The sequence below is a fragment of the Gossypium hirsutum genome, chromosome D13, assembly GCF_007990345.1.
Source record: "Gossypium hirsutum isolate 1008001.06 chromosome D13, Gossypium_hirsutum_v2.1, whole genome shotgun sequence".
NCBI lineage: Eukaryota > Viridiplantae > Streptophyta > Magnoliopsida > Malvales > Malvaceae > Gossypium > Gossypium hirsutum.
Window position 1 is genome coordinate 38,369,694 of NC_053449.1, and position 12,108 is coordinate 38,381,801.

A 12,108-nucleotide genomic window follows, 5' to 3' on the forward strand; every position below is an offset into this window, starting at 1 on the left:
CTTTGAATGGGTGCAAGTTATTTTACCATTGAGGTCTAAAATAAACTAGTTTTCCAAGCCAAACCAAAAGTACAAACAAACAGCTTGCTTCCAATTTTCAAGTTAAATCAGAAAGCTAAAATTTCTAATGAATGTTAAATTTAGATGGATATATTCATAATTTAAGTTTAACGTATTCCATAAAATATAAATGAAAATATCTAAAATAAAATCCGCAATTTTTACAATATTGGAATTAGAGGCTGTAAAATTGGTGTATCCAGAGAATGGGTCCCAACCATTATGTTATAACAACAAAGAAGTGGTTCATAGTTTAATGTCATCATAGTTGGCATCCAAATATTAAACTACTACTCTTATTCTCAAGAGCTAGTCTTTGTAATCTCCATCTCCATCTCCATCTCATCATTCAGATTTCTCCTGTCAAACCACACACAAGCTCAGCACAACCAAGCAAGAGCGATGAGAATTATTAAGAGAAACCGAAAGGCAAGTAACATACAGATGGTGAATGAGAACGAGTTACACTTCGGCTCCTACTTGGACTGCGTTTCCGTGGGCAAGGCTGTGTATCCAAGCAAAGCATAAAGATTTCAACACAAGATAAACTATTGCAAATGCTCCCTCGCAAAACAAAAGACAAGTAAGAATCAACTTACAGATGGAGTGATTGATCTTGATTTCGATCGAGATCTGCAAAAAGTTCCACAAACAATGATTTCAATATCCAGAAATTCCTCTACTACCTTTTTTGTTTTTTTGGTCCCAAGGCCTCATCATCACTTCCATATTACGAATATATCACCCATCTTAACCAGAGCAACCAGCGGAAGGAGAATTATTACTTTAATGATCTCACTGTTCAGTAAAATATCTTTTCCTTTACAAGCTTATTATGATAGCTAAAGATCAAACCACAATGAATAGGGGCACAGATACGCATATCCTCAAATTCAAAGAGTGGCACAGTAGAGACCCTGATGGTCAAGCATTGAGTGGCAAAAGTAAAAGCACTTAAATCATAGTCATCCCCTTTAAAATCGCTACTCATCCTAACATGCTGATCCAGTTTAGCTCCCTTTGTGCTCCATACATCACATATCAGAAATTTTAGACCTTTAATGGTTTTCCCGGACGTGCTCTACAACAACAATAAATTTACCTCAACCAAAAAATAAATGAGTTGCAGGCATTTGAGCACCACATCCCATCAAGTTCCTAACATCCAATCCCCGGATTGCCGCAAAGAGCGAGATCTAGCAAGGAAACAAGGGAACCCTTATGAAAAAGGTATGATAACTGGCGAACCAAGTAAGCCTTTTACTGTATTACCCTCTCCAGTTTGGAAAAAAAATGTATTTTTTGCTGTAATTTGCAGGCTGGTAAAGAATAAGGGTTCGTATTACAGAATAGTACAACGTAAGTTCTATAATGTGGAAAACTAATTACTTTGGTCTCGCATTAAACAAAAATAGTTTGAAGAACTCTGTTTTTTTTATGGGTGTCCAAAATTCCAAGGCACAAGTTGATACCGAGAAGAATGTGATTAAAAAATATAAGACTCCATAATCCAATTATTTTGATAGAAGATAATCCAAATATTTGATTAAACAAAGAAAGGTGGAATTCGGGAAACTACGTGAAAAATAAATGAAAAAAGAGTAGACAAGAAAATATTACAAATGGACTAGTCTGAAACTGTGGCTCACCATAAACAAACCAAGGAATGGATTACAATAGGAAGCTGAATCACCCCTTTAGGACACTTAAATGATTTTAAAAGCAGTAGCACAAAATTTGATGAGGGAGCAACCATCCAGAACCATTCTACAAACACACTTAGGTACTTGTAAGGAAAGTTTTGCTTCAGCTAGAGCTTGACAAACAGTGTGATACTTGTAAAAACTAGAAGAACAGTGTTAAGCACTTCTATCTCTAAAATATAACTAAAGTTCACACCTTTTTTTGCCAAGCCAAAAGCTGACATCCAACCAAACTACAAGTAAACGGTAAAAGGTTTCACATCACACAAAGACCATGAAAAATGCATGTCAAGACTCTTCAATAAAAGGAACACAATATCAATCAAGTATTTTAATCGAAGTAAAAAAGACAGAAAAAGAAATGAGCAGCAGCATTAAATCCCACCACGGATGTTATTTCGCTTCTAGAAGAACAGAAAGACTTGGGTATTAAGTTTACACAAAATGAGAATATTGAAAACGAGAATGTCACCAAGTTCACTTATAAAGTCTACAAATCGAGACTTGCGGTAAAATAAAAGCATCAACAACATAAAAAGGAAGACGTAAAAAATTAAACTTATGCCATACCTCGAATAGGAGCGGGCAGGTGACACTGAACGGGAACGAGGTGAGACGGACCTTGATACAGATAGAGACCGATGTAAGTATTTGGCCCTTGGAGACTTGCTGTAGAATAGGTTAAATTAAGGGTAACTTCAATGGGATGAAATGTAAATATTCTAGCAGATATTTTCATGAAGGGAGACTCACCTCCTGCTCCTGCTCCTATAACTATAACTGCGACTAGGGCTTCGACTATATGGGCTACGACTAGGACTTCTAGAGTAGCTGCGCCTAGAATCATATCTTGAATCATACTCCTTCACCTAAAAAAAAAAAGACAGTTAGATACACCATCAAGTAATGTTGCAGAAGCATAGATCTAAGACTTAAGATGCATCTAAACATACCCGTATGTAAGCCCGGCTAAATGCATTTCGAAACTCAGAGTCATCAAGCTTCCTTATCTGCTAAGTCAAGATAGCTAATTAGAGAAAGTATAGCCTTTTAAGCTAAAGTATACACAAATACCAACTCCATGTAAACAAGTCAAAACTTAGAAAGTCCACAAGGTTAAAGAACAGTGGCTTACAGCATATTTCATATCATCATAGTTCGTGTAATCTACAATCCCTGTCATGCCTGTAAAGAAAACGCAATAACATTAATATAAAAATCAAATAATTTTTTCCTCAAGATAACTGTCAAATAAATGTAAACAAGAAGCAAATCATGTGCAGGAGCAAACTTGCAATGCATCATGTTGATAAGCAATACATAAATCCCAGAGGAATCTAAGCTATTTCATCCTATAGTTATGGAATGAAGTCCTTATGCGTTAAGGAGCATGATAAGGATTCTAACCTCCACGATCACGAAACACTTGAGAGAAACAGACATCCCCAGCTTTTCGCATGTGATCCTGGTCATAAAACAAAAAATCATTTAAAACGGAAAACACACTTTTATGCATTTCAAAAACCTTGATGCATAGACCATGTTACAACTTCAACTAATTTAATAGTTAGTATTTTATCATCGTTTTCCATATACACACACATATGTAGATCAAAGCCATGCGAAAAGGCAACAATCAAGGAAAAATTACAAGCACAGAAAAGGAATTGAGTAGTAAAGAACAAGCAATAGCTATAACACTCACCTTTAGGTCTTGCCATGAAGCAGAAGAAGGTAAACCAGTCACCAAAACTGCATATAAAGGGATTATGAGGTTAACTGAACACAGAAGCAGTTTGCCAAACTACAAAGATGATCTGGAAAACTATACATACCACGATAGTCAGAGCGCCTGGAGGGCCCACGGCTACTGCTACCACTGTAACTACTATAACGATCCACAGATGAAGAAGGTCTTCGCCCACCATGAGCAAGTTCAACCTAAAAATAAAGAATCATAACCATTGTCAGGCAGGTAGAAAGCTTTAAACTAATATATATGAACTAAACAAGATTAGCTACAAACCCTTAGACGATTCCCATCAAAGTTATAACCATCTCGACCACGAATTGCATCTTCAGCATCACGAGGATCCTCAAACTGCAATATGCAATTGTTAGATTACTGAAACCTAAAAACTGATTTCCTATTATTCTTTGCCTCAAATCACAAAATATTAAAACTCACCTCAACAAATGCATAACCAGGGGGCCTTGGTGGGATCTTCAAGTCAATATCAACAATGGGTCCATACTGCAATATAAAAACACAAAATACTAAGCAAGCGGCAAACCTCCAAAACAAGATAAAGCAATGCGTTAAACAGTAATTTGGAAACCCAAAATTGATTAATCCAACAAAATTATTTCTCCCTCTTTTTTTTTTTTTCACACAGCTAGTTATGCCATATCTCCACTACCCAAAGTTAAAACTTTAAAAATAGGTCACAGTAGAGTAACTTTTGAAACTATTTAGTAAAATACTGCAAGAATGAACATAGATGATGATTTAAGAATAACAAGGGAAAAGAAAACCTTGTAAAATAAATCTTCAACTTCTCTCATACGAGTATCCCCAGGCAGATTGCCCACATAGAGCGTGCGGCTTGAGCGGCCCATTTTTCCCTGAAACAATACCCAATCTTAATCAAGTAACAAAAAAATGGCGGTTTCAGTGATAAACAGGTTCATCCAAGACATAGGAAAATTTCGAAGAAAATTGGAAGAACAGAGGATACCTATAAAAAGGGGGCTGGAGAAGAGGGAAGGTTGGGTTGTAGGGGATTTAGATGATAGATAATTCTGGAAGGTTATAGAAGAAGGGCTTCGTGGGTGGCTTTGAAACGATGAAAATTAAAGAGGTTTGTCACGTGTTCGTGTCTGTTTTCTTTCTTTTTTGAAATTTCCAGTTGAAGCTGCTTTACGGTTTTACCCCCTCCTTCCTGAAAGTGTCAGACGTGTTTTTGAGCCTGTTGTGGTTATTTTGCTACGGAAATTTGGTTTGTAAGTTTAATTAATGTATTAAAATGGATCATTTTCTTCTAAAATCACTTTTGTATTAGATTTTTTAGTGGCTTATATCAAATTTGACGAAGTAAAAAGTTTGTAGACAATATTCTCGGAAGTTTAGAAATAAGGATATCTTCAAGAAAATGGATGGTTGCTTCATGGAAGCTTTTGAGTTATCGACATATTTATTTATTGCCTAAGGTTTTTATGAGCAGCAGTTGTGGTCTGGAGAAAGATTGTTTATTCAAGGAATACATCAAGGAATGCAAGGATCAAGATAGGCTGCTAATGGAGTGACTGTTAAGCTATAGAGAAGAATGACTCACAATTATCTCATTATGAACAACTTGATCTTTGTGCACTGACTTCTCATGTCTTTATACACCAACGTATGCTAACTACCTACTTAACTGTTAACAAAATGAATAACAGTTTTAATAGCCACTAACAACCTTATTAACTACTCTAACATTCCCCTGGTTTGTTTGACTTTTGAATACCAAGTTCATCGAAAGAAACAGCACGTAGAGCACGTCGAAACCATGCAAAGTTCTTCGGTGTAATGGGTTTTGTGAGACCATCAGCAACCTGCTGATTAGATGGAACAAAATTAACTTGAAGCAAACCATCAAGAATTTTCTCACGCACAAAGTGATGATCAATCTTAACATGCTTCATCCTGGCATGATGTGTGGGATTTTCTGCCACTGACACTGCAGAAGAATTATCGCACCAAATGACTGGTGTTTTGAGCACTGATATGCCTACTTCATCCAGCAATTGTTTGATCCACAACAGTTCAGACACACAGTTGGTTAGGTTGCGATATTCCGCTTCAGCAGAGGATCGTGACACTACTGACTGCTTCTTTGAACACCAAGCAACCGGATTTGGCCCTATGTACACAACATAACCAGACGTAAAGCGACGATCGTCAACCAATGAGGCCCAGTCTGCATCCGAATAACACACCAGGTCTGATGAACCCTTTGAAAAATACAGTCCATGATCCAATGTGCCAGCCAAATCCTCAACACACGTTTGACAGCTCTCCAATGAGTATCGCTTGGAGAAGTCATAAACTGACTGAGCTTATTGATACAAAATGAAAGATCAGGTCGTGTAATGCATACATATTGAAGCATACCTACAATGCTTCGATACAAGTGAATGTCAGAGAACGGAGAACTGTTGTCTGAAGCAGCTAACTTGGGCGTACTCACCATAGGTGTGGGTGTAGATTCTGCCCCAAGCATACCAGTTTTGTGAAGTAATTCCATGATATACTTCTTCTAACTAAGCATCAGCCCTTGAGTTGTCCGTTTCACATCAACTCCCAAGAAGAAACTGAGATCTCCCATATCCTTGAGTGCAAACTTATTGTGAAGCTGGCGAACTACCTCACCTATGTCATGATCGGAGCTGCCAGTGAGCACAATATCGTCTACATAAACCATGAGCAGTAGGTAAGTTCCTGCTGACACCCGAATGAACAGTGAAGAATCTGCTTTGGACACTTGAAAACCAAGGTAAAACACCAGATATTGCTTAAGAGTTTGAAACCAGGCGCGAGGAGCCTAGCGAAGGCCATAGAGCGCCTTATTCAGCTTGCATACAAGCTTCTGCCCAGTACCATCTGATACCTCAAAGTCAAAAGGTTGCTCCATGTATATTTCTTCAGTCAACTCGCCATTAAGAAAGGCGTTATTGATATCAACCTTTCTTAACAACCACCACTGCATAACAGCAAGTGCAAGTATTGTCCGAATGGTCGAAGCACGAACAACTGGACTGAAGGTAGCATGAAAATCAAGTCCTTCATGCTGGGAGAATCCTTTCGCTACCAAGCGAGCTTTATACCTGTCAAGAGACCCATCTGCCTTTGTTTTGACCTTAAATAGCCACTTACACCCAACAGCCTGTTGATTTTCTGGTAAGAGACAAATGACCCATGTGTTGTTGCGAATTAAGGCCTGCAACTCAGTATGAAATGTGGCCTACCAACATGCAGACTTCATTGCATCATGAATGTCACTAGGCACATCACTAGGTGAGGGAGACAAGGTGCTCAGAAAGACCTTTGGCTTAAAAATTCCTGCTTTACTTCTGGTAATGATGGTATGGGTATTGCGTGGAGTAGACACAATAGGTGAAGCAGGTAGGGAAGACTGTAGTTGTTCAGGTGTAGGGGATCTATGTGACGTAGATGAAGCAGGTAGAGATAGCTCATGAGGAAGTGATGGAGGTGTAGTATTAGAAGGAGCAATAGCTGATGAGCTAACATATGGACGTTGAGTTGAGGACAGGACAAGAAGTTTAGAACTGGATGGGGCTGTAGAGATAGAGGAGACTGCTGAGACACGGTTACTTTTATATAGAAACGTGGACTCATGAAAAGTGACACTTCGGGAACTGTAGACTCTACCAGTTGTGTCTTGACACTTGTATCCTTTGTGTGAAGGAGAGTAACCTAAGAATACACAAGGGGTTGACCGAAACTGCAACTTTATTTTGTGGAATGGTCTAAGGTTAGGAAAACATAAGTAGCCAAAGGTTCTGAGAAACGTGTAGTCGGGTTGTGTGTGAAACAATTTTTCATATGGAGAAATGTTACCTAAGGCTGAGGAAGGAAGACGATTGATCAAGTACATAGCACTGTAGAATGCTTCATTCCAAAAGGTTAAAGGCATGGATGTATGAGCAAGCATGGACAAACCTGCTTCAACTATCTGCCTATGCTTGCGCTCAACCAGACCATTTTGCACAGACGTGTAAGGGCAGGTGAGTCGATGTAATATCCCTTGATGATTGAGATAACTCTTCAGTACCTGAAACTCCCCTCCCCCATTGGTTTGCAAGGCTTTAAGTTTACAGCCTAGAACTTTTTCAGCCTGTCTGTGAAATTGTAGAAACACACTAAAAACATCAGATTTCTTCTTCAAAAAATACACCTATGTGTAACGTGTTAAAGCATCGATAAATGCAACATAGTAACGAAAACCATTAGATACAATTGGTCATGGTCCCCAAACATCAGCAATAACCAACTGTAGTGGAGAAGTATAGTCAGTGACTGATTTTGGAAGTAGAAGCTTGTGCTCTTTTCCCATATGACAGGCAACACATTCATTAGTTTTATTATTGTCATCAAAGTGTATATTACAATGATGAAGAGCCCTTGTAAGTATGGCTCGACAAGGGTGTCCTAATCTAGAGTGCCAAATACTGAATGGAAGCATTGAACTAGTTGTAAGGCATTGAGCTTGTTTAGAGGCCAAGTCATCTTTGACAGAATTGTTGATGAGTATTTTATACAAGCCATGATCAACTGATCCTCGAAGAAGCACCTCTCTGGTGTTTAAATCACGGACCTGGGACTGAGTAGGAAGAAATTCAAACATCACATGATTATCTTTCGTAAATTTGTACACAGACAACAGATTTTTAGTAATGCCTGGTACAAATAGCAAAGATCGTATGTATAAAAGGCGAGAACAAGTGAACAGGGATGACTGTCCAGTAGACAAAACAGGAAGAGCTGAACCATTCCCCACATACACTTTACCTGGTCCTTTATAGGTTGCATTGTCACTGAGTGATGCAGCAGAGTTTGTAAGATGATGTGTGGCACCAGAGTCCGGGTACCAGGAATTATCACCAACTGTGTTAGGTGTTGCAACATAAGCTTGAGGTGGGGATATACCAGACGAAGGTAGACTGACCTGCTGAGTAAGACTTCCAGCAAATGCATTAGGCCAACTAGATGAAAAAGGAGGTGCAGAAAACCAACCTGGTGGCAAAGAAGGTAAACCCCAAGGAGCAATAGGAGGGCCTGCACCAACCTTGCAGATATTCGTATAAGGAGGGGGTCTGTAATTTGTACTCTTGTAGGAAGCATCAAAATGATGATAGCAGCGATAAAAAAGGTGCCCAGTTTTTCCACGCAATTGACACTGAATTCGTGAGGCAGAAGAACGTCCTCGCCCACACCCCCGAGCTGCTGAGGACGGGCGATAAGACGGCATAGAATCAGTAGGAACAACATACGCAGATGGTTGATTAGAAACCATATTTGCAGAGCTAGAAGTATCACCAAGAGCAATCTGCTGTCTGGCTTCAGCATTAATAAGCATAGTCGCTACACCTTGAACAGTATATGGAACGCGACTGGCAGTAATAATAGTAATCACCGATTCATACTCAAGTGATAGACCATTGAGAATGGCAGTCACATGCTCGCGTTCACTAATAATCTGACCGCAACTAGCAAGGTTGTCACAACAGCCTTTGATCTTCATCAAGAACTCTTTCATGCTCTGATCACCTTTCCGTTGAGAATGCAAGGCTCGTCTATAGGACATCAGTCTAGAAGTGGTTTGACTGCCATACAAGGTTACGAGTGCATTCCAGATTTGGGTGCTAGTGTCCATACCAATAAAGTGAGGAAGAACCGCTTGACTAACTGATGACAACAGCCAAGATGCTAGGGCACTATCCTGCTGTTCGAAATAGACAAAGTCTGGATTCTCATGAAGTGTACCACTGTCATCTGAAACAAACCGAGTGGGAGGAACCGTTCGAGAATCCAAGAAACTTTGAAGCTTATATGTTTTGACTGCTAAGAGTACCTGTTGACGCCGGAGAAGATAGTTACTATCATCAAGGACACTAATTTTCTTTGTAGAGAAAAACTGACTATCAACAACTCCATTAGTAGCACTGGAGACTGGTATTGAGGAAGGAGATCGCACAGCGGACGGACTGGACGGAGGATCCATAGACATAGTCAGAACTAGAAAAACACCAGGAAAGAACAAACTTCTGATACCATGTTAAACTATAGAGAAGAATGACTCAGAATTATTTCATTATGAACAACTTAATCTTTGTACACTGACTTCTCAAGTCTTTATACACCAACGTATGCTAAATACCTGCTTAACTGTTAAAAAAATGAATAACAGTTTTATAACCACTAACAACTTTATTAACTACTTTAACAGTGACTAGCGAAATATGCTTCAAAAGTCCACCATAACTATTTAAACCTTGGGTTAATACTTGTTTTGCTCATCATATATTAGCATAATTTGATTTGATGTTTGAATACTAATTTAAATCCTACTTTATTGGCTAACTACAACTCTTGCTATCACCCAACATTGTTAAGAACATGAGTCAAGTAAAAGACTTGTTGTAATGCTAGTTGAAATAGGTTGGGATGAGAAATCGCGCTCAAGTCGATCGTCTTTTTTGCATATAATACACTCAACTCATCAACCAGTTGACATCCTAATCAAATCCACTTATTATTGATTGGTTCAATTGGTTAAGCTAATTAACTCAATTTTTCTCTTCATGTTTGTGCAATTTTTTGTTAGCATTACTGGGTCTTGAAATGTTAGCCCTACGAAGAAAACATCAAAATATTTAAGACCTTAAAAGCAATCCAAAGTTATCACAAATGTTTATTTCTATTTTATATAAAATTATATTTTAATAAATTAAATTAATAAAATATATAATTTGGGATTGGATCGGGTAGATTTTTTTGAATTAGTTTATTCACTTTTTAGGTTGGATTCAATTTAAATTATATATTTGTCGATTGAATCTTAGTTCAATTTTCATGGACATTATTGTCAATACAGGATGATGTGGATTCAAATGCGCTAAAGCGCATTATCCTCCTATTTATGGGTTGGGGAGGGACTATGGGTAGTTCTAGGCATTGTGTTAAAAAGAGTAGATATTATCAAAACCTATAATGAAATTGTTAAAAAAATTAAATTATATATTTATATATAACATTATAAATATATTTACAATAAATAAAAATAATACATATTAAGTTAGTTAAACCAATTGATTTGGTTATGAAATTCATTAACTTATTGTTATCGTGTTCACCATTACTGGTCCGCTACCCGGTTACCCAATTGGGACCGACCCGTAGCCTGCATAGTTCACATCCTCTCATGAACTCTCATGGGGTAGGTTCACACCACCATGCAGGCGAACCCGTACGTATAGAACACGTGTTAATCCTAGAATAAGGTACGTGTTGGCATGCATGGGAGCCTACCTACGACGTCACATCTGGGAACCATATCATATAAATAGAAAAATTAACACCCTTTGGAGACAGACACATTAAAACATTCAACAATGTGGTGTGGTGAGCATAGACAAAATTTTGACCTTTAGATCTTCAGAAAACTGAGATGACTCACCCTAACGAGAATTTCCCCAGTAGCTTCCCATCGAACCAAGTAGGAGCTTTTGACACCGGTAATCAACCCCATGAGATGGACCTTTTTACTGTTGGTTTGCTGGCCGACTAGAAAACAATTTTATGCAGCCACGTTTAACACGAAGAATTTAGAGGACCAACAAGCTATTGATGCCTTCATTATGAGGGTTCAAAATGACCACATGTAGTATTCATTTACTAATAATAGATCGTAGAGTTTGGCAGACTTATATGAGAGGGCACATAAGTTTGTTGAGGTGAAGAAAATTAAAAGAGTAGCTTACAACACCTTTCAGAGGGATGACAGACAGTTTAGGGGTCACCAGAATATGTGTGACCAACAAGGTCTCCCTTATTAGAGTTTGCATGTCCAAGGTGGGGAATAATAGAGGAATTACTTACAAAATAAATTGCCAATGACATTCCAAAGGTCTCAAGGCGAGCACACAATGAGGTATGTTTCTTATGGAAAATTTAAAGCTTACATTCCTTTAAATGCTTTGCATACCTCCATTCTTAATCAGGTCAAAAGTTTGGGCATTTTGTCGAGCCCACTACTTATGTGACCCAATCAGTTAGATCCAACTCAAGGGACAGATGTAGTTTCCATAATGATAGAGGGCACAAGATTGAGTATTGTTTCTCTTTGAAGGATGCTATAGAGGAGGCTGTTAGAAACGAAGAGCTAAGAAATTTTGTAGCCCAAGAGGTTTCGTTGTCAAGTCAGAGCTCGCGAGGTGCTAATAAAGGTAAATAAAAAGTCAGAGGCACGATACATGTAGTAATTGGTACATATGAAGAGTGGGCAACATTGAACACTTAAAAGAAGGCTCATCTTAGAAGTGTGATGTTAGTTAGTTCACCGAAGGGGTTACGTCAACAGAAGAGATGAAAGGTAGAATTTAATGAGGAAGATGGGGATTTAGTATGTGATGAGGAAGGAAATGATCCCATGGTCGTGACAACAACCATTGCAGGATTTGAGGTTAAAAGGATTCTGGTCGATAGTTGAAGTCCTATAAAGGTTTTAACTTGGGACACGCACTAGAAAATGGGGCGGAAGGAACATGCTTTGAAGAAGAT

General features: G+C 38.4%; 1 protein-coding gene across 10 annotated transcripts; it reads right to left on the reverse strand.

Moving 5' to 3' along the window:
- Nucleotides 1-151: 151 nt before the first annotated feature.
- LOC107919887 (serine/arginine-rich splicing factor SR30) lies at nt 152-4,658 on the reverse strand. Of its 10 annotated transcripts, none has more exons than XM_041108699.1 (14): nt 4,502-4,658; nt 4,299-4,388; nt 3,952-4,017; nt 3,790-3,864; nt 3,599-3,704; nt 3,469-3,515; nt 3,171-3,228; nt 2,899-2,948; nt 2,717-2,773; nt 2,517-2,632; nt 2,334-2,384; nt 660-693; nt 503-565; nt 152-420 (listed from the first exon to the last, which is right to left on the reverse strand). In XM_041108699.1, exons 2-14 carry the CDS (start codon nt 4,380-4,382, stop codon nt 406-408), a joined length of 822 nt encoding a protein of 273 aa, XP_040964633.1. In that variant the 5' UTR covers nt 4,383-4,388; nt 4,502-4,658; the 3' UTR covers nt 152-405. The 10 variants fall into 10 exon arrangements, 6 of the variants coding, with proteins under 6 accessions (XP_040964633.1, XP_016704795.1, XP_016704794.1 ...); XM_016849306.2 differs by having other exon boundaries at nt 2,334-2,432; XR_005922675.1 differs by lacking the exon at nt 152-420 and adding an exon at nt 1,163-1,256 and having other exon boundaries at nt 502-565.
- Between the last annotated feature and the right edge of the window lie 7,450 nt (nt 4,659-12,108).

What these genes read in the sequence shown, in the direction of transcription:
- LOC107919887 (XM_016849306.2), bottom strand. Translation starts at nt 4,382, where the DNA reads ATGGGCCGCTCAAGCCGCACGCTCTATGTGGGCAATCTGCCTGGGGAT. An exon ending in CTGGTTATGCATTTGTTGAG is followed by an intron (nt 3,865 to 3,951) that starts GTGAGTTTTAAT and finishes TGCATATTGCAG; the next exon opens with TTTGAGGATCCTCGTGATGC. An exon ending in CAAGATCAATCACTCCATCT is followed by an intron (nt 566 to 659) that starts GTAAGTTGATTC and finishes TTGGATACACAG; the next exon opens with CCTTGCCCACGGAAACGCAG.